A 24196-nucleotide genomic window follows, 5' to 3' on the forward strand; every position below is an offset into this window, starting at 1 on the left:
CCTTGGATTTGTATGTATTGTTATTTCAAGACTGCATATTCTATTGCTGACTATTTCATCTGATTAAATTAACTATGTTATCATCGAAGTCAATTTGCCAGCCGTATGAAAAATATCGATTTAATTAGCAGAGACTGATTGTGCAAACTTTTTTTTGTTTTGTTAAATATCCTTTAGGTTGAGAATACAATGATTGAAGGCTGTCGAAAATTGTCATTATATAGTTAAATTGATGTACTGATGGTTCCTTAGGGGTCCAACAATGGCGAGGGCACGGGAGGCGATTGCTGAATGCCTCTCTGAATTGCAATCTGAATACCAAGAGAATCAGCAGAAAGCTCTGCTAACTTTGGTTTCAATCACAAAAGTGAGCCCTCAAAATCGGAACTTGTTAGCGCAATCAAATGGTGCTATGTCTACCTTGCTCAGCCTATCGATGTCTCCCTCCTCAACGACTACTCAACTTCTCGCGCTCTCAATTCTCTTTAACCTCTCACTCAATCCTAATCTCAAGCAAACTCTAGCAGACATGGATAAAATCCTGTTTCTTAACTCGGTGATCGTGTCTTCGACTTCAGCTGAACCAAGTAGGATAGCAGCTTCACTTCTATGCAGTTTGGCAATGCTAGATAAGAACAAGGCAAAATTTGGCGTGGCTGGAACGGTTGAGGCTCTTATTAAGGCCATCTCGAGGCCACGAGGCCCTGCTTCCCATCATTTCCTGAGCACATTGGCTGAATTGGTGCAGTTTCATGGGAATTGCACGGTGGCTGTCCGATCAGGGGCAGTTCCAGTGCTGATTAAGTTAGTAGAAAATTCTGATTGCGAGGATCTTGCTGGAACGTCCTTGGCGATTCTCTGCTTGCTTGCTAGGTTTGAAGAGGGACTAACTGCTTTGAAAGAGAGAGATAAAATTGTGCCATTAATGATAGAAATTTTGAAGGGAAAGTGCATGATGAGTAAAGAGGGAGCTGCTGATATTCTACTCCGTTTATTCGATGAAAGTGAGGGATGCATAAGAGATGCTCTGAGATTGTCTGAGTTTTCATCTGTGCTAGCTGATCTCTCTGTTAGAGGGTCGGTGAGAGCTCGAGAGATGGCTAGTTTACTCATGAAGAAACTAATGGAAGCTAACATGGATATTGTTTATGGAGATACTGGCAACAAAACAGCTACATATTTGCAATGGTAATCCGACATAAAAGTGCAGATTGGGTTCTCACCTCTGAATACATCACACTTTGGCAATTATGTTATCAAAACTTAGTATTCATTGAGATTTCGATGATTTTTCATACATGTGTCTGTACTCCATCGAAAAATATGTTGGGTTCAGTTGAATTCTGAAATACTATAGCACCCTACAACCGATTCAATTACTATGTAATATATATGAGTTAGGTGAATCAAGTTTAACTTATTGAAATGAAGCGAGAAATAAAACAGTAAAAAATACAACGATATAACGTGAAAAACCTCTTTGCTCAAGGGAATAAAAACCAGGACCTATAGTGTGCTGGATTTCTAGCAACCTTCACTAACTTTAAGGATCAATTTTAGATTACAACTCAATAATCAAAAGGACTAACTTTAGTACCTCAAAAACATCAATTTACTCCAATTGATGAACTCAACAAAGACTAATAACTCTATCCTTTAACTAACCAAATTCAACATACAAAACTTCGATATTAAATAGTACAGACTTAATCACACCTAACAACTAGTGGACCAGTTCTAGTGTTGTTGTGACGAAGTCCTATTTATGGGTTTAATATTTATGTTTCCACCACTGAATTTGTCGCACTTCTGTAATTATGGGATCAAAACTTAGTATTTGTTGAGATTTTGATGATTTTTCATACATGTATCTATGCTCCATGGAAAAAGAATTGTTGACAAGTCAATATTTAGTAATACAGTTTTGATGATTGACAAAGTGGACCAAGTTTTTAAGGTTAGTTGTAGAGGAGTGAAGTAGAAAGAAAAGGTGCGCGGAAATAGAGTTAGAATCCGCATGAGGTTTGTAAAAGCATAATACATAATTGCCCATTAGTTTGGCCTCATTTCACATTTATGCCTTTCAACTTCGGGTGTGCATAAGTAGACACTTAAACATGTATAAACTTGAACCAGTAGACACATGAGTTCTACGTGGCATACTACACGTAAGACACTATGTCGGTCTCAAAATTTCATATAAGATGCCACGTAGGATGCGTGTGTCTATTTTTTCAACTTTATACAAGTTGAAGTGTTCTAATATGAAATCTGTAACACCCCCTAAAATGTTGTATGTGGTATTTCAATTCTGGACGAAAATAATACTGCTTCTGTATTTTGGGCATAACTTTTTATAGCATAGTCCAAATTAAGTGATTCAAATTTCTGAATAACTCCGACATCATTACCTACAACTTTCATGAAGACCATATCTTAATATTCGGATGTTAAGTAGATCATATAAATTAATCTTTGCAAGACATAGTGCTGTGATGAAATAGAGTATTTATAGAATAAAAATCATATCTCACTGTAGGATACTCCAAATTGGCTGATTATTGAATGACATGAAACTAGACTTCTATATCTACAATTTGTATGAAGACACCAAATCCTAATAGGGAATTTATCTTATTCAAACGCAGCTTCGAAAAAGGGTATTCCGTTAAAAGAGAGCTCATATCACCTACCATGGAAAGATCTAGAACCATTTGACATCATCCATGACATCAAAATCCTCCATTGAATTTTCAAAATCATCCTTTGTAATTATTTTTATTTATTTTTAGGTCCCTCCTCCACACCTACAAATACCCATCTTATTTCCTCATTTTATTCATCAAGCTTTCTTAAGCAATTCTTCTCTCTATACACTCTTTTACTCATTCTCAAATATAGTTTTAGTTTTAGTAGTATAAAAATACTATTACGGTGATTCTTATACTCCGAATAGTACACAAAATGCTCCGGCGAGAAGAAAAGGCTAGGGGTCCAAGAGTGTTCCAATTCAGAGTAAAGCTTCGGATTTAAGGTATGTAAGGCTTTCATAGCATTTGATTGAGTTCGTCCATGCGCCCAATATTTAAATTCATTATAATTGAGTTATAGTTGAGGTTTATCCAAATCTTGAATTCTAAATGAATTAATTCTTCTTCTATTGAGTTAGATATATTTATGCATTGAGATTATTATTATTTTTATCTCTCATATTATTGGAATTATTGTTCATGGCTACTTTCCCATGAACCCTAATTGATTTGATGTTTATGAATATTTTTACACATATTTTGAGTAAGGATATTGACTTTTAATATTCATTGACAAAAAGAGTGATTTGAATTAATATTATATACGTATTTTATTGAGTTTTGAAAGAGCAAAAGAATTGAGTTTAAATGAATTTGATTCTTTGGATTAAATGATGTTTTGAGCAAGATGTTTTGATGAGATGTAAATGATGTTTTTGAAGTATAATGATTGATGAAGAGGTAATGAGATGAGTTTGATGATTTAAATTAAAGTCTAATGAGACTAGATGATGAGGTTAATATGAACACATATTTTGGGAGTAGTATTGAGCACCGAGTTGAGTAAGAGTTTAATTGACTCAAACCCCAAAATTACGTAGCCAGCGTAGGATGGAGGCTATGCCTCTTAAGTCCCAAAAAGAGGACTTTGATGATTGGATCCAAGATGGTGATGTCCTTTATCCTGGCAAGGTATTGGATGGATGTGGCAATGACATCGCTTCGTTGTATCATCACTAGCTCATAAGTGATGGTTGTCGGTTAGAGAAACTCCCAAATGAGTAAGCATTGCTTATTATTATTTTTAAATTTGCATTACATATTAATATTGAGATGATGTTGAGTTCTAAGCCGAGTCTTCCTGAGAGGAGTTTCTTGATATTTATTCTTACTTTCCTGCCATTTTACATACTCGTACATTCCATGTACTGACGTCATTCGACCTGCATCATTTTATGATGCAGATATAGGTGTTAGAGATCCTCAACAGGCGCATCGTTGAAGATCATTTCTTTCTAGTTATTTGGTGAGTCCTTCTTGTATTCGGAGGAACTCTTTATCCTTTTATTATTTTTGAGTGTGATGTTTCTTTTGAGGTAGTCATGGACATGTCATTGGCACCATCTGATAGCGTTAGAGGCTTCATAGACAGAGTTTAATGATGTAATTGGAGTAGTTTTCCTTTGAAACTACTTCTCCTAAAAATTTCTTTCTTTCATTTGATGTTGATGATGGAGATCCCACATAAGTATTCATATTAAGTCTTCCACTGATGAACAAATAAGTGATGAGACCAAGTGGTTCTCTCGGAGGCCAGAGATGGTTTTTGAGTGTCAGCCACGCCTAGGATACCCTCTCGGGGCATGACAAAATCTCTCTTTGAAGTTACTGAGAAGTTGTTGAAAATACTACACGCTATAGGTCGTAGGGTTGCGTATCAGTCGGTTCGGTTCAAATTATCTGTTATCGATTTGTAGACATGCTAAACCGTTACAGAACTATTAAGATATTGGCTAATCAATTATAGATCGTTAACGGTTCGATTATCGATTTAACCGTTATAATTTGACACAATTTTTTTATTGAAAATTACTTAGAAACAAAGTGACAAACCAAATGAACCATGCACATGAGTTGACAAATTGTATCTTGCTAAAACCAACGCTGTCACGATGTAGAATAACTGAGAATTTGAGACAGTCAGAAATAAAAGTATGAAATTAAACTCTAAGTCAAAGATTTTATATACTAACTGGTATAAATATAATTATTTAATTTACTATCGAATTGTTGATTAGATCGTAATTTTTCTTCCCTTGAGCAAAAACATTTTCCACGATAAACGTTTATGTTCTTTAGTGTTAATGTTCTGTTAAAGTGTTACAAAAACTAGGTTCTTGTATCAAATAAATATAGGTGGTATAGCCGTACATATTTCTTAAAAAATGTTGGATTCAGTTGAATTCCTTGGAATTACATTGCGTCTGCCCCTTCATGAAGGAGATTGATGAGTCACTAGGAGTCTAGGACCTCAAAAATGGATAGGAGTAGTTGGAAGGAATCAATTAAGGCCCCATCAATTAGCCAAATAAAAGAACCAGGATACTCTTCTAGCAAGTTGTTAGCTTGCCTTTTGAAATATGTTTTTGCATGTTGGCGACTTCTTGTACACTTTGTCCTTCGATCAAGCAATTCATGGAAGATTTTTAGCTTTCTTAGTTAGAGGTACAAAGAAGATTGTTTGAGATAAAATCTGTTTTACCCCACTCTACACTTACCCCCCCCCCTCCCAAAAAAAGAAATTTTAAAAATTGTTTTTGAAAATTATTTCAATTTTAAAACTTCAAATTTTGGTTTGAAAGTCAGGTTCCGAGTTGGGTGTGGTTGCGTCCAGGCTCGAAAGTCGAGGTCGAATCTCGATTTGGTAATTAGATCTGGGGCTCAAATTGGTCTATCGTGTCCAGGTTCGGATGTCGGGGTCAGATCCTAGATCAGATTTTAGGGTTGGATTTTAGATCAATCGTCGAGATCATATCCTAGTTTTAGTGTTGAGGTCGGATTTGGATCCCAATTTGAATATCGGATCTCAAATAGGAAGTCGTGTCAGATGTCGGGGTCCGATCTCGAATTGAAATTCGAATTCCGGATCGAAAATCGGGTCCCGATTTAGGTGTCAGGTGCCAGATTGAAAATCGGGTATGGAGTAGCGATCGAGTGTTGAATTTTGATTCGGAAGTTGGGTCCCCATTCGAATGTTGGATCCCAAATTGAGGACAGGTGTAAAGATCGATTCCCAAGTCGGGTTTAATGTCTTGGGTTGGGAGTCGGAGTTGGGTCCTGGGGATGAGTCTTGCTTTAGAAGTCGGATCCTGATTTGGCTGTAGGGTCCTGATTTGGGTGTCGGATCTTGGTTTATGTGTTGGGTCTCGTATCGGGGTCAAGTATCGGAGTCGAGTCTCGAGTTGGGTGTCGGTATCGGGGTCAGGGTTAGGTCTCAGGTCCAAAGTCAAGTCGAATCCTAAATCGGACTTTAGGGTTGTGTCTAGGTTCGAGTATTGGGATCGGGGTTGGGTCCTAGTTTAAATGTCGAATCTTGGATCGAAAGTCGGGGTCAGGTCTTGGGTCAGATCTCAAGGTTGGATTTCGGATTGGTCGTCGGGGTCGTGTTCTAGTTCAAGTGTCGGAATCGAATCTTGAATCGACTATCGGGATTGGTTTACGGGACAAATGTTATTTTCCTAAATAGTATTTTCTACTCTCTAGCCAAAAGAAAATATATTTTCTAGAAAATATTTTTCTTTCACCAACCAAACACTAGAAAATATTTTTCAAAAAATATTTTCTTCTCACCAACCAAATATTAAAAAGTAAGTTAGAAATCAACTTGTTTTCCAAGAAAACATTTTCCTTCATACCAAACACATATAATTTATGCTTAGAAGGACATAAGTTCTTTAAAAACTAAGTTCATATACAAATATAACTTATGAGATATTATATACAAAAATATAAATTTATATTTTATAAAAAATATACATTATGAGAGATAAAAATTAAAGACTAGTGCAAAATTAAAGACTAGCGCAAAATAAGAACAGAAGTGAAAATGACTGCCTTATCTACATAGGCGGATTTACACATGTAGCCCTTTTGAGAACCAAATCGAGTTTTAGTAAGTTGAAATCAAAAAATCAAACCAAATTGAAAGTCGAATTAAAGAACCACCCTTTTATTTTATTTGGTTTGATTTAATTTTTAATTGAAAAGTGATAATATTTTGATTTGGTTTTGATTTTAAGAAAAAATATAACCAAAAACATAGAATTAAACCAACTACATAATATCGTATGTGTGTTTTTTATATAAAATTTTATGATACATATTAATTTTTTTCACTATTGATTTGTAGCGTTTGTCCTTATAGTACAAACATTTGCCTAATTGCCTTTAATTTTTAATTTGATTTAGAATTTTTATTTGGAATTTTCAGAATCTATTTCATATTTAAAATAACTTGTTTTTGAGTCTTATAATTATCCATCATTGTTTAATTCACTATCTCAAAGCTATCTTGGTATATTACAAATCTTTCTTAAAGAGTAATTGACATGGTAGTGTTATGTTAGAATATAATCAATCTAATATGTGCTTGAATATTTTTATATCAAAAAAATCCTAGCTACGAAAAATTAACTTAATTGATTTAATTTTGATATATTAAAAACTAATTTTATTAATTTAATTTCCTTTTAATGAAAAATCGATCTAAATCAAATCATGAACACGTCTAAGGAGGAGGAATGTAGTTCTCATTGGAAGGTCCACGGTGAATGAAAAAACAAATGATGGGTATCCTTTACTAAACATCGGCTCCAAAAAGGAATATTGGGTGAAATTTTTAGATATAGTTATTGATATAATACCATTCGGCTATTTAATTTATTAACATGGTCAAAATATACACAATATATATATATTCAGTGTATATATTGTGTATATGATATATGTAATATATGTATATTTAATATAAAGTCTACTTTATCTATACACTTTATATATATTTTATAAATTAGATTATCAAATATCCAGTAATTATCCCAAATTTTTACATTTAAATAATACGAACTGCACTTAGTAGGCAGTCCTCACTCCTCACCATGTTATTTAAGTTAGAGTCGCTCCATTTCAGTTTGTTTGTCCTACTTTTTTTTTAGTTTATTTAAAAAAGAAAATCTCTTTTTCTTTTTAGCTTTTTTTACTTTTAACTCTCCACGTGATATGTTTAAGATCACAAGAGTAAAATACATTTGACATATTTTTAATTTAAGATTACAAGATTCAAAAATCTTTTTTTAAAAACTATTTTAAACTATATACCAAATCAAAACAAGATAAATAAATTGAAACAGAGAGAATATCATTATTTAAATTATTTAATTTATAGTCCATATTATTGTATTAGCAACCTTTAAATAAAAGCCCCTCTGACTAAGCCTTTAAACAGAAGTCCTCTAGCAATTCTTTGGGCTAACATATGGACCTTTCCTCAGTATAATGCTTGCAAGGTAAGAAAGATCAAAAGAAGAAAAGACAGTTAAGTTCAATATTCATTGGGCCATCTAGTTTGTCAGATATGACCATTGTCATTTGTGTCATTCGCGTCAATGGCCTACTCTGGGTGGTGCTTAAATATTAAGATAAACAACACAAATTTCACGGAGATAATTACTTAGATTCATGTAAGTTTGTAATATTACGTTTCTTATAATATTCTGGTCCTCAAATACTTGTATTTACCTCTTCCAGTTACATATTTCCGAGATATATGAAGTCAAAATTAGATGTAATTTATTTTAAATACATTGTATTCAAGTGTATTTGCATGTATCTAACTCTCTCGCTTTCCTCTTTCCTCTTTTGCTCGCCTCTCTCTCTCCCTCTATCGTTGCCTCTCTCCCTGTGTATATGTATTTCAGAATGATTCTATAATCTATTTGGTATCCCGTATACAAACCAGATACATGTATCTAATATGATTCGCATGTGTCTGGGATACATAGACTATCTCGCTCTCCTTCCTTCTATTTCACTCGCCTCTCTCCTTATCTCGTCCGTCTCTCTCCCTATTTTAGTGTATCTAGTAAAAAAAATATACATGTGTCTAGTGTATCTGACTTGAAATCTAGTATGAAATTATTTATAATTGAGACAATATGTAATTATTTCAAACTATAGGAAGAATTAATAAATATGGTTGGAATGTTTGTGTAATTAGGTAGTTTTTCCTATTTTTTATCCTCAAATTTGTGGTCTTTAATTTATCCCTCAACACTTTAAATAATAAAAGAAATGGTCGAAAATATTCCTGACATCGAAAAAATAATTTTTTTGCAAGTCATTAGTTTATATTTTCATATCATAATATAACACAAATTATGCCGCTTTATTTCTAACAACATAAGTTTAGTTAAGAACTCACAAGTTATGTCTTAGTTCCTACAGAACTTATATCGATAAAGGCTTAAATTTAGTTTCAGAACATACAAAGTTATGTCACAAAAGGACTCATTCCTACAGAACTTATATCAGATAAGACAAAAATTCTCTAAATTTATGCCGAGCGAATCAAATACTAAACAATTTATGTCAGATAATTTAATTTCTACACAACTTATAACAGATAAGGCAAATATTTTCTAAATTTATGTCAAGCGAATTAAATACTACACAATTTATGTTAGATAATTTAATTTCTACACAACTTATAATGGACACGACAAAAATTCTCTTAATTTATGCCTTGTAAAATTAGATGATGTATAAGAATACTTTGACTCATAGATTATCATAAAATGAACAATAAGAAAATTTAAAGATCATTATATCTGAGGAAAAAATATATTTTAAAGACTACCCCAAAATGGGGTATCTATGCAAAAACTTACCATTTAACTACTCCCAAATTCTATTCCCTACTTTCTCTATTTTTTTTCTACTCCCAATCACCGCGTTGCAGACCGCATTATCTCTGCTGGTGGGAAATCATTCTTTGTCAAATTCATCAATTGAATCATCTTCTTCTCCTCTACCAAGATAAATAACTCAAAATTAGGATTGTTAAATGTGCCCAAATATAGGTATTCATTTAATCCGTGCAAAACTTTATTCAAGATAATATAAATGGAAAAATTACATAAATATACAATTCAGATATTAGAATCTCTAAAATTTTGTATCATTTTAAAAAAAAATAGAAAAATCTCCTTTCGGATATATTCCTAACCCCTTTCGAATACATTTCAATCCTCCTCTCGGATGCATCACTTTCATTAAGTAATGTATCATTTGCAATATATCGGACATCCAAGAAATGTATTTGAGAGCAATGAAAATTTTGGAATTTTTGTAATTGGGGAAATTTCCGGGATAAGATACAATTAGCCCCCAAATGTATAGGTTTTTTGTACTTTATACAATTTAAATTGGGTTAATCATAATCCATTCAAACATTAATTCATTTTAAAAGGATTTTCAATTGAGCCCAATTTAATCTCCAATTCAACTCATATTAAGACTCTTTATTTGCATTGGTGTAATGTATGTTCACATATTAAATGTATGAATTACTGTCTGTTTATATCATCTAGGATGTATCTATCCATTCTTTCCATTTTAATTTGAAAATTTGCTTTTTTAGGATCAAAATAACCGAAAAAATTAATATATATATATATATATATATATATATATATATATATTATTTTTATATAATACATGTTGAGTGAGTCATCTTAAATATATGTTTATTTGGTTGGTATAATGTTTGGTGGCTTTTCACTTTAAAATAAAGAACTTATTTTTTATTTTCTTAAGTTGGAATTCAAAATATGGTTTCAGAAGATAAATAACAATATGTTAAAAATTTTGAGATTAAGCGGATCAAATTGGATGGATCGTGATTCAACCCAATTTTTGTCCATTTGAGCCCAATCAATTTAAGCCCTAAAATAAGTTTGGATACGTATGACCCTACCCGATTTCTAATTAAGCCCATTTTAATTTGAGATAATTAATGTAGATGATCATTCAGTCATTTTAATTACCAAAAAAGGTCATCAGGTGTATATTCATGTATATTCGATGTATATTCATATATACTCAATGTATATTTCATGTATAGAATGTATCATAATATATATTCAGTTTGTAGCCCATGTATAAGTAATTTATATTTTATAATCAGTGTATACTTTCTATGACTTTTGCAAGCTATACTGTATAGTTACTGTATATTTCTTATGTTTTTTGACCTTTTTTTTATGTAAATAAAACATGACTATATTTATTATAAACTAATTAGTTTATTGTATATATTTAAAATTATCCTCTTTAATTTCTCTAATTTTAGTCCTACTCGCCCATTTGACACCCCTGTCCAAAACCTTTAAAAGTCCATCTAGGAATTTAGAATATTCGAATTTCCTAATTTCTTACTTCTCAAATTCGTGAAGCTACGCTCACTCACCTCAACAACACAAAACTTATCATTTTGCATCAGTTTCAGTATGAAACTTCGGCAACCAATTTTAAAAACTCCGACAACCAATTTTTACATCATTGTCTGAAGATTAATTTGGTAAAATCAATCTTTATTTTCTAATCTTTGGATAATTCAATAACTTTTCTCGTTTTCAAATGGGACTGTAAGCAAAATTTAACTGAATTTACCTTCTATTTGGATTGGTGAACAAAATCTAGCTAACAACCAGTCCCATAAACACGATCTAAGAAATTTTTAATTTGTATATCAGTTTTCTTTAGGGAAAGTATATCAAATCTCTTCTGAACTTGACAACAAAACTTACTTTAGTACTATAACTATACGGGCGTTTAAATACCTATCTTAACAATTTTCAAGTGAATTGAAATCACCTAAAGGGTAACGTGACAGATCAAGTGAATGCACTCACTCTCCTAAAAACGCTTGAAGAAATTAAAAAAAATTAAATTTATAAAATCATACACATGATCTTTTTTATAGGTCAATATATAATCAATATTTTAAATATTATTTTTTTGATATATTAACTTTTATTAAAATATGTAAAAAAAATTATTGGCCCATAAAAACTTTTAATCTTTTTCTCTGTTTGTTCTTCCCCAATATAACTTCTTCTCCGTTGAAGCATCACTTTTCCCTCCATCTTCATCTTCAACTCTACCATTAACAACAATGGTAGATGTTTCGTCTCTCCGATTCCGTCGTAGGTTCACCAGATAAGACGAGAAAAAAAAGAGAAACATGAGGTGGGGTCTGGTTTGATGGTTTGGTGGGGTCTTATTGTTGCTGTTTCGTTGCTTCGCCTAAGAGCTTTGAAGCTGACTAATAATGATATTTTGAAGAAGATTGGACGGCGAGTTGGTGCTCTGGTAGTTTGGTTGGGGTTTTGGGGGATCTGGTGGTGCAGCTCCAACGATGGTTTGGGAGTTAACGGTGAATGGAGTCATGACGATGATGTGGCAGGTGAGAGTGGTATTATATTTTTAGAGTGATATTTAATTCACTTCAAAGTTGTTAAGAAGGGATAGTTAAACGCTCGTTTTGTGAAATAGTTTTGTGAAGATGATAAAAAACACTAAAATAGATTTGACTTCATGTAAATATATGTTGGTTATTCTAGATATAAAAAATTATTAGGCTATGCTCATTGTAAACTATTTATTTGGACGGTACATGGGGAGAAAAAATAAATAAATTTGGACGGTACATTTGGTTATAAGTATCCATCCCAAAAGAAAAAGGTACTCCTAGAAAGAAAGTAAATAGAAAAAAAGATTTTTGTACATCAAAATTTAGCTATGACCTCTTTTAAGGCATTTCAAACTTTTAATTGGGTCCAACCAAGTAGAGCACTTAGCCATTGTCAACGTGGCCCATCTAAAAGATTAAAAGTGTCTTGAAGCATCAAAGACTATACAAAAGGGGATTAAAGGCAATCTTTTGCTTGCACTGAGAATTGGATAAAAGCTAGGTTATTTTAGCTATCATTGACCATCACAGTGCTTATTAAAATTCCCAAAAAGCCTTCACTTAAATCCAATGAATTTTGACCATATTTTTCATGGAGTTATGGCCCCATATGTACTAGTATAAGGTTCAAATTTTCTCCAAGTTAATTTCAATGAGGACTCCATCATTTGTCTTTTGAATCATAGAGGTATAATTTGCACAAATCATAAACTGAAAAACATGCTTGTCATTTCCAAGGTCCACTTGTTTGTTTATAATTCTAAATTATCACTAACATAACGAATGCTAATAATTAGAAGAGCATACTTTAGTTAATTAATCCTCACATTAGAAGCAAAAATAATAAATGATGATTTCCTTGGCCTACCACATATGTTGAAGTAATACGCTAGTTTGGAGACCTATGGTTTTTTCCTTGCGGAAATAGATTGTCTGCAATAATTATACTGATCGTCGAGAATTTCCACGTGACATATGAATATTCTAATTTCACAGCCTAAATATCCCTTTTAGAATTTCACTAACCCTAACCGTTCTCTAGACGATTTAGGGTGTCTTCAAACATCCATAACGACGTTTGTATAGACAATAAAAGGACTTAGGATTAGATTAACTAATGTGTCGACTCACTTAGCTAGCATCCCTTACGGGTATATTAGGCCGAAAAGATATTTTACTAACATATGTTTATGATCAAAGTATCATGTGTAGATATAATGAATGCAATGCATTTTTCTAATAATTAAATAAGAGAACATATTATTGTTCCAATTATTGATGTGAAACAAATTAGAAGATGCAAAATCTCTTTAAGTAAACAAATTCAACCAATGTTCAATATTGATGGAAATGACAGTAAGTGAGGGGAGGTGGGGGAACTTAACTAAAGATGAATAAACCACATAAGGCAAAACGTAAAGCCTGCTTAAAGAGGAACAAGAATCTTGCTAAAAGCTAAATAATGGAGAACAGTAGGAGACCCAAATGAATGATTAGTTACTTCTTTTTAAAAGATTAAAAAAGGAAACAAAAAATTAGTTACTTTTTTTAAAAGATAAAAAAGGAAAAAAAATTAGTTACTTTTTTTAAAAGATAAAATAAAAAGGAAAAAATGTCTAGTTACTTTTGACCAATATATTAATGTGTACTATCTATCAAGCAACCCCATGAGGTCAATGAACGCAACTTAAAAAGGAGGATAACTCATAAAAGCTTTGGAATCCTATGTAAGTTTTATGGTAAATTTGTTTTTAAGATGTTTTTCATTGAAAGTTCACCCCAATAATCGTAGGCACTTTTTCAAAAATGATAATATAGCTTCTTTTTGTATTTTCCCTTTACTTTTTAGCCATGCAAGATAGCTTAATTGAGTTATTCAACTAGGGAAGAGATCAATATTCATGTGACCAATTATTATGTTTGGGCAACATTAAATCAAAGTTTGTTTTATAAAGAGAATTTAAAATTGTTATGTTTTGACTCATATTTTAGTTTTTTTTATAGTTTAGTAATTTTCCTAACATTTACTTGTCATATTTGGACCGGACACACCCATTAAGAAAATAATGATTGATATGACTATTTTATCACACTATCCCTATTAATTGATGTTTAGTATTAAGTTTTGTAAATAATTTGGATAATAAGTTATTAATGCTAAGGATAAAATAATTATTTTTTCTTGATATATGTTAAAAGTTATAAGAAAAAAGTAAAAATCTATTTTTGCATTAGGGGGATAAGTAAAAGTAAATAGAGGGAATAATTGATTATTCAAAATGACCGATAGTTATGATAAGCACTACTAGAAATTCTGTCGAAATTGAGCAGGCAGACGATAATCGCTTCATTGGAAAATAATACGTTGAAAAAGTTTGACAGACTTTCTTGTTAACATTTGATAGATTTCCGACTAAGCTCAATGATAATAAAATGGTAAATGTGAAGGTGCCTGCTTTATGAAAATATAACTTTCTTAGCTATAACTTGATAAACCAAGGAAAAGTTTTCTCTATCCTCTCTAAAATGCTGATGTAGGTCTTGCCAATGTGTACTGAGGTGAGTATGGCAGGGAAGAAATGGTGAGGAGGCCAAGGAAGGAGACAGTAACCACATTTGAGAGCTCTGTAAATATGAAGGAAGTAAGATCGCAATTGAAAGATCTTCGTGAGAAAACTAGAGAAGCATCTATTAGCAAAGAGAGCATAGTGAAGATGATGAATGAGCACATTGGTACTTCACAATCGACCCAACAGAGTATCAACTGGAGCCCAGAGGCCATACAATGGCTACCAAAACCAAATCTGGCTTATATGAACATCAAAGGCACCAATGGACACTGTTCCATTGAACACCGTAGATTCAGGGGTAAAGCGGTATTTGAAGGGGCATGCTGGTGACTTGGGGTCAGAACAAGGGGGAAAGAAGGATGCTAATCCATGGGCTACCTTATTTGCTGGAAATAGGTTTGTCAGTAACAGTATGTCATTGGACTATATTATACCTGAACTAGTAAATGATAATTTAGTAGTCAAATTAGATAAAAAGGACAAAAAAGAGGTGAAATGGAAACACTCTCTGGTTCTCTATGTCATTGGAGAAATGCTTGGATATAACTATATGAAGCAATTTATTTCTCAAGCATGGACTAATGTGGCCAATCTTGTACCATGATGAGGACTACTATGTGGTGAAATTTCAATCTAAATCTGATATGAAGGAGATTCTATTTGTTAGGCCATACAACATAAATAACAAGTCTATGATCTTAAAACAATGGTCCCCCAAACTTGATTTCAAATCAGAGTTCCTAGCTGAAACCCCTCTCTGGGTAACCTATCTAAAGTTACCATTAAATTGTTGGGGGTGTGCCTCCCTAAGTAGAATTGCAAATGTGATAGAAATCCCAATATTTGCTGATGAATGTATAACTAAACAAGTAAGGATATCCTATGAAAGAATGTTTATGGAGGTGGATGTCAATAAGCAAATACCTACAGAGATCACGATTATAAATGCCTATGGTTAGTCATCTCAATAGGTGATTGTGTTTCATTGAAAATCTGAGTATTGTGAAGTATGTATGATAATGGGGCATAACTACCACAAGGCTAAACCCAAGCAAGTTGGTCAGTAAAGACCAAAACAAGCTCAAACACTTGCTAAACAAAAACAACCAAAATTGATTCCTACTTGATTTCCTAGAGAAACGGATGCCCAGGATCATTCGAAGCCTCACGAGAAATCATCAAAATCATTTCAGCAGGGTGACATGCATACAAAATCTAAAGAGGAAATACATAAAGATGAGGTGTTTACACCAGTAATTGCTTGGAGTAAGTAGACAAGCAAGGACTAAACTACTTTACTAGGAAGTAGTGTCATGAAGACTTATGCTCATGTTATATCACTACCCATGAAGAATGGCTTTGTATTCTTACAATCTATAACAAATGTGATGGCAACCCCTTCATTTTCTGAAGAAGGAGGTGCCACCTCCACTAATCTCTAAATATCTTGGCTAGAGTGGAATGTAAGGGACACTAATAAAAGGTATAAGAAAAGGAAATTGAATAAATAAAAGACAATCACATAAAGCTAGTAGGCTTGTAGAAGCTAGAGTTAAAGTGAATACAACAACAATAACAACCCAGTGAAATCCCACAATATGGGGTCTGGGGAAGGTAGAATGTACGCAGACCTTACTCCTACCAAGGTAGGACAGCTGTTTCCTGGAGACCCTCGGCTCAGTAAGAGCATAAATGCATAAAAAATGTTAGATAAGAATAGGAAATTAAAAGCTTTATGAGAAAAACAATAAACAAATAACGAATAGATAACAAATAAATACAAATAAATAAATACAAATAACAAATAACGATTAAATAAATAATGATAGCGTCACAGGTAAAATAGAGTAATCAAAGCATAGAAAGTAATAAATAATAACAGAAATAACAGAAATCAGAAGTCACAGCGCAAGAGATCGTAATGCACTACTATGCCTATGAATAGAGAAGAATAACGAGACTATGAACTAGCATTCTACCCTAATGTGGGTCCTCCACACCCTCCTATCTAAGGTCATGTCCTCCGTAAGCTGTAACTGCGTCATGTCCTGTCTAATCACCTCTCCCCAATACTTCTTCGGCCTACCCCTACCTCTTCTGTAACCATCCATGGCCAGCCTCTCACACCTCCGCACTGGGGCATCTGTGTCTCTTCTCTTCACATGTCCATACCATCTCAGTCGCATTTCCCGCATCTTGTCTTCCACCGAGGCCACTCCTACCTTATCCCGAATAGCCTCATTTCTAATCATGTCACTCCTGGTGTGCCCACACATCCATCTCAGCATTCTCATCTCAACAACTTTCATCTTTTGAATGTGAGAAGTCTTAACTAGCCAACACTCCGCCACATACAGCATAGCCGGTCTAACCACCACTTTGTAGAGTTAAAGTGAATAAAACATGTAATGACGCTGAAGGTTATTTTTGAATTTTTTAGCAAAATGATCATTCCCCCCTCCTTCTAGTTGTCCCAAGTCTTTTCTGAATTGTATCAAGAGTTGGTTTTGGGTAAATTCTATTAAAAGGTTAGATTTTAGAAATTTTGAGTTTTCACAAGTTTTAAGTGAGTAAAAGTGGAATTTTAGGTCAATTGGAGCTACGAGTCTTGGAATGGAATTCCGTCAATTTCAGCAGCTCCAGAATGGGAAAATTGGTCTATGAGAGTTTACAGAATCAAGATTGGGGCTATAACGAAGAATTGAAGTCTTGAGTTGGGAATTTGGTGAATTTTAGGCCAATGTTTGACTTTGGTCAAGTTTCAGAGTTTCGACGCTCGAAATGGAATTCTGATGACTTCGTTGGATTTGGGGGATGGTTTTTGGTCTATAAGAGGTGTTAGATGAATTTTTAGAGATTCCGAGCCCGTTTTGGTATTTTGGAAGCTCAAGTTAGTTTATTTGCGACTTTTTGAGTTTCGGGTCAAGGAGACCTCTAATTCAAATTTCGATGGTTCCATTAAGTCCAAAATGTCAAAATTAGTATAGTATCATATAAGGTTTATGTGCTCAGTATTTTGAAGGAATTTCGAGGGTTGATTCTGAGAATTTTTGGACTTGGTGATTTTGTTGTTGGTTGCTGATATCCAGTGCATAGAATTTTATTCTTCGCGATCTCGTAGGCCTAGTCGCGATCGCGAAGGGTTAGCTGAGCTGGTCGTTGCGATCGTGAGTACTTTTTTGCAATCGCGATGGTCAATTAATGAGTGACCAAAGGTTTCTCATCGCGTAATGAAGGACAGTGTCGTGATCACGAAGGGCATTACTTGGGCAAACTCAAAATCCCCCAAAGTCGAGATTTCATTCTATTCCACCATTTTTGAAACTTAGGAGCTCGGTGGAGGTGATTCCTTGGGGGGGTTTTGAGGCAAATTGATTGGGTAAGTGATTTCTATCCAATTTCGTTATTACCCATCTATTATATATTGTTTTTAGCTTCTAAATCAATGATTATTGAACTCAAACCTTGGGGGTTTTCAAGAAACCAAATTTCAATGTTTTGATGATTTTAGGTTGGTTTAAAGTCCAAATTCAATTCTGTTTTCACTAATAGTTTCCAATTGCTTCAAGGATCATTTTCATGTAAAAATTTCAGATTTTTCTTTCATTTGTGAAATCAGGTATTTCAGGCTGTTAGGGTCAGATTTGGACCCGATGTAAAAATTATCAAATTGGGTATCGTTAAACTCATATTCTTATTGGGATTGCTTATTTGAATAGATTATCTTGATTCAGAATGTCGGTGTAGGGTGTAAGATTAGATTCTGACGTAGTTCGAGATTGAAATCGAGGTGAGTGAATTTTTAAACCTATGTCTAAGCTAATAGGATCATGTATTTGTGTTTTTACGTGTTTAGAAGTGATAGAAAATGAATTTGGGGATTAATTGAGGTAATTGATGTCTAGACAGATTGATATGGAGACAAGGGGTAATAGGTGGCAAATGAAAGGATTTATACATGTTGTGTCCGATATGAGTTGATACTTGAATTATCGTGAATATTTGAATATACTGTTGTGATATGAGTTGTGATTTATTGATATTATCATTCCATTGTTGTATTTTACATGAACATTGCCTATTTGCATTGATTCTGATATTTTGAGATGAAATTTGATTCGATGATTTTGTTGAAGGAAAATGGTTCCAATGAGAAATGATTTATACCGAAGGAAAATGGTTTCGGTGAGAGATGAGTTATGCCGAAGGAAAATAGTTCTGAAGGATACATGGTCCATGTGTGGCCCCCAATGGGTTCCGTCCTGCTAGTTAGCGATTTTGTATCATTTAGAACAGACATGCATCACTATATGTGACATTGCATTGCATTTCATTACATCTTACATCTTTGCCATTTTGAACTGTTTTACCCCTGCTATCTCCTTGACCTATATTATTGACTATTGAGACCCTATGTGAATAGCTGGGTTGTGCTGTTTTGGAGGCTTATGTGTATACTTATATTGTGCTATTAAAATTGTTCGACTGGGATGATTTTTGTGCAGGTTGTAGTCTGGGACCAGCTCATTCTTATCATTCGCGACGACTGTTATACCTCTCTTATTAGGGACACATTGAACAGGACTCACCCAGTTGTTGTCAGATATGGGATAGACCACACCTTTATCTAAACACTTAATGATTTCCTTCTATATCACCTCTTGCATAGATGGGTTTAATCTCCTCTGGTGTTCGATATTGGAAATGCAATCCTTCTCCAACTAATTTTGTGAGTGCAAATGCTAGGAGGAATACCTATAATATCAACAATAGTCCAACCAATGGCTTTCTAATACCTCTACAATACCTCCACCAGTGTTGTAACTTGATTTTACATCAAGATCAAGCTTCTTGGGAGTGTAGGTGTGTGACATGACACCCTGCAAAGCATTTACAAACTTGTTGTACCCCTCAATACCATCACAATCAAAATTCATGATTACAGCTACTAAAGGCTCAACAACAAGCCTTTCCTCAATGGGCACATCAATAACACTTTCTACCTCAATATCGAACACAGATATCATGGTCATATCATTTAGCTGCTTTATGGAGGCACATATATTGAACTTGATTTCTTTATTGTTTAGTATGAATGTAAGTTCTCCACGCTCTACATCTACTAATACTTTGTCGGTCGCCAAAATTGGTCTCCTCAGGATGATAGGCACCTCAAAATCAACCTGGCAATCTAGTATGACAAAATTAATAGGGAAAATATACCATTCCACTCGCACCAACAAATCACACAAAATTCCAGTTGGATGTTTTACAAATCTATCTACTATAAACAGCCGCATAGAAATCGATTTAGGGGCTCTTAAGTCCAACTATTTGTAGATGGCTAGCGATATTAAATTTATGCTAGCTCCAAAATCACATAGAGCCCTTGCAAAATTAAAAGCATATTGGTTCAAGGTATGGTGAATGCGCCTGGATCTTCCTTCTTTTCCACTAATGACCTAGCAATAACTCTATAGTGATGTAAATTATTGGTTGTCTCAAAAGAAACTGTCATCTTCTTTGTAACCAAATCCTTCATAAACTTGACATAACCTGGCATTTTATCTAGCGCTTCCACCAATGGAATATTGACTGATATTTCCTTAATCATTGAAATAAATTTCAGAAACTTGTCATCCGTGGCCTTTTTCTTCAATCTATGGGGAAATAGAAGTGGTGGCTTGCGAACAGGTGGCAAAGGCTGAGGTCCCTCTGCCTCTGTTTGCTTTGTACCACTGTTCTCCTCAGTCTTTTTCTGCTCCAATATTAGCTCATTAGCCTCATCATCATCATCGAATAAAACTGCCTTATTTTCCTGGTGCCTGGCCTGCTCATCAATCTCAGAAGTTGCGTCCTTAGTCTGCTCAGTGCCTGCAATAATAATGTCAGAAAGTACCTTACCACTCCTTGTTGTCACTGCCATACATTGCCTATCTTTCCTAGGATTTTGCACTATGTCACTAGGCAAAGTACCAGTCTTCCTCGGATTAAATGTTATTGACAACTGGCCCATCTGATGCTCTAATTGCTTGATAGAGTTAGAGTGTGAATCCACTAATTGAATGGTATTAGTCATGTCGCTCTAATTGCCCAACTGGCCTCAACTTTCTGTAAGACCTTTGCCATCATCTTTTCTAGCTTAGAGTTACCAATATTGTTACTGACTCGCTCTCTGTTTATACGTGGCACATACACCCTATTTCTGTCATTCTTGAAGTTATCTTTGTTCTACCACCTTTCTTGATCATGATTTTTGATTCGGTCATAGTAGTTTTCTCTTTGAAAGTTTCGACCATGGTTCTCAAAGTTGTATGTCCGGAAACCCCCCTGGCTAGTTAGAAACTTGACTTCCTCCTCATAATTGAAGTTTGTCTCATCATATAGGCTTCCAGTTTTCACCTTCTCCAAACCTCCACCTAACAAGCGCTTGGTCAATAAATCCATCTGCGTCCTTATGTTAGCCATATCTTGATCATGATCCTTCTTTTTTCACTTTTACTCTGTTGACATCTCAAACATGAATCCCGAACAATATGCATCTCTGGTATACTAAGCCCTATTGTTCTTTGCAAGCTAATCTAGAATTGTTATGGCTTCCTGAAATGTCCTAGCCATAAACGAACCACCACAAGCCATATTTATCACTGGCTTGGCCACAAAGTTGCAAGACCTGTAGAATATCTCTTTCAAGTGTTTTTTAGTCAAATTATAATTTAGACATTACTTTAGCTTCTAACTGAATCTTTCCCAAGTCTCATGCATTGCTTCATTAGGTCGTTGTTTATGAGAATTAGTCTCATCCTTGATTTGCAGCTTCTTGGATGGTGGGAAGAACCTTTCTAAAATTGCTTTTCTTAACTCCCTCCAAGTTGTGATAGAGTCATGTGGAAGCTCATTTATCCACTTCATTGCCTCCCTAGATAGAGACAATGGGAATAGGCATAGTTGCATAGCTGATTGGTTAATCTAGGGAATTTCAGATGACTTGCAAGTGGTGATAAAGTTCATCAAGTGTTGGTTGGCATCATGAATAGTTGTTCCACTAAATAGTCCCTTCAAGTTTAGCATTTGCAGTACTAGTGATAGTGAACTTCACACCTTGAGGTAGTGGTGGAAGGACTATAGCTCTAGTAGCTCCTGCACCATCCGTATTAGCATCATTATCAACCAGAGCATAGTTCACAGGTCTTTGATCTCTACCCCATAAAGCTCCATTGAGTTTATCCCTATTGTCAACACCATCCCTTATTGGATTTTCAGCCAGCTCTCTTAGCCATAGCACATCATGCTCTTGCTCGTTCATCTTCAGAATTGACCTTTGTAGTTCAGGATTGTAAGGAAGTAGTGGTTCACCCTTGCTTCGGGTGTTTGACATGCACTATCTATTCCCTTCGAAAGTATAAACAAGAAATAAAAAGTAAAATTAGGAAATAGAACTACAAACTGAATTAGCAACTAAGAAAATATTTTAAAGCCGTATTCCTCGGCAATGGTGCTATTTTGATAACGCTCAATTACACTTCTCGAAAGAGATATTGACGATCGTTAGCAATATATTTTATCCAAATAAGAGTCAGGGTCCAACCCATAGGAAATAGGTTGAAACAAATTCTATTAGCTATCACTATCCAGTCGTAGTTTCTACTTCCCAAAAATAAAGATGCATAAAGTTAAATGGGGGGTTTTGTTGTTTAACTTAGTAATCACCAAATGATGTTATGGAAAAGTAACTAACAATTATGCTGTGAAAAATATGAGAATTTAGCTAGGATTGTGTTCCCCATGACATATAACTTAATAGACAATTCATATTCATGATATCGTTCAATGCATTTCATGCAAAATCTAGCGAGTTAGGTAACATCTAATTCACTTCCCGATCCTTTTTAGACGCATCTCATTTACCTCTTCCCAGTCTCAGAATGTATACTTTACTAAGCCTCGCTCTATATCTCAGAGTACTATCTCCTTCCGGTCTCAAGTAACTTAGGTGAAGTTTATCTCTTTTTTCGAAGTTAGACTCTTCGAATTACTGTTGTGATATTCCTTTCCTAATCACTACCTTCCTCTCAGGAAAGTAATTAATACGTGCAAGTTCTTAATGCGTGCACTCACTAAAAAAGACTTTTAAATGAAGAAATCACAATACATGCAAAAATAAATTACGAATATCAATCCTACTTTTTGCCTATTTAATTAAGTCGTCATGGTTCCCATAACCCTAGTTGTAGGCTTAGCTACTCATACTTGTAAGTAAAAGAATGAGAATTTGTGTAGAATTCATGAATCAGTACCTACACGAATGGAGAAGTAAACCTTGAATCAAACACATGAACCACGAATCAAGAATGAATACCAAAATGATAGTTCAAGGATCAATCTCAAAAGTAGTATAGTGTATCTTTAAAGTGTTCACAAAATACTCAAAAACTAGTAAAAATGCCTAACCCTAAAAATAAAATAAATTTGGGCATTTATAGAAATACAAAACCAAATCCTAAACTAACTTAAAAAACTAAAGTTGGCACGCTTCACGCTTGACCACTACGGACCATACTGGAGTTTACTGTCCTTGGACCTTCTTCCATAGTGTTTAACTTAGGTTGCAACACTGTATAGATCTTCACTTCTTCACGGGCAATCCTCATGCCTCGTGGTGATGAATATAGTCCGTACTGACTTCCGTGTTGCTAGCCTTTTCCATTTCTCCAACTTCTTCCCTCAGCCTTCACGATCATCCAACACGGTCCGTAGAGGTCTCCACGGCCCATGATGAGTTTTATGGAGTTACACTTGGCCAAAATTATAGCAATAGCATCTTCACAAGATCAGTAGTACGACACCCACCATAGCCCGTGCAAGGAACTATGGTCCATGGTGGGTTCCGTGTAGTTATACTTCATCACATCCTCCAGCACAGCTTCCTTGTCTCAACATCTCTACGCCCACCACCAAGGCATGTGCAAGAAACTACAGTCCATGGTGAGGCTCGTACTCTTTAATACTCAGCAAAATAGCTTCTCATCCCCAACAAATTATCCAAACTCATTCACGACTTAGTTTTCCTGCAAAACAAACAAAACCTACATCATATCTACAGAAACATGCTTGCAATGCATACTAATTCATCATTTTAAGCGTCAAAAATATCGTAAATACGCGACACATCATGGCACATAGTTATGGAACAATGGGATTGCTTTTAAAGAACCATGCCTCTACTAACGGGCGAGCCAGTATTCCAAGGTTCACTCGGTGCTAGGTCAACTCTCAAAGGAATATCATACGTAATATATATCATAAGCTTTGAAGATGGTAAGAATCTAGTAATACCACGTTCATCATAAATACTTGAAAATCATAAAAATAGTTCTTTCAACATGGCATGACAATACTTATCTAAAGCATCAAGATCATGATAAGTTTTGCATAAAATTCATAGTTATACTTTATCTAGAAGCATCCTTAAATCATAGTTTATAAATTCATGATGCATGCATAACCTCAAATCATAACTCATAATCATAAAATAAGGCATAAATGCATGATTCATGTAAAAATCT

At 34.3% G+C, this 24196-nt stretch overlaps 1 protein-coding gene across 1 annotated transcript; it reads left to right on the forward strand.

Annotated features, from left to right (window-relative positions):
• The first annotated feature begins 262 nt into the window (after positions 1–262).
• LOC129890663 (uncharacterized) lies at positions 263–1192 on the forward strand. Its single transcript, XM_055966167.1, has one exon. It carries the CDS (start codon positions 263–265, stop codon positions 1190–1192), a length of 930 nt encoding a protein of 309 aa, XP_055822142.1.
• The last annotated feature ends 23004 nt before the right edge of the window (positions 1193–24196 follow it).

This window comes from Solanum dulcamara, chromosome 5 (genome assembly GCF_947179165.1).
Source record: "Solanum dulcamara chromosome 5, daSolDulc1.2, whole genome shotgun sequence".
Classification (NCBI taxonomy): domain Eukaryota; kingdom Viridiplantae; phylum Streptophyta; class Magnoliopsida; order Solanales; family Solanaceae; genus Solanum; species Solanum dulcamara.

Coding starts and splice junctions, on each gene's coding strand:
- LOC129890663 (XM_055966167.1), top strand. CDS start 263: ATGGCGAGGGCACGGGAGGCGATTGCTGAATGCCTCTCTGAATTGCAA.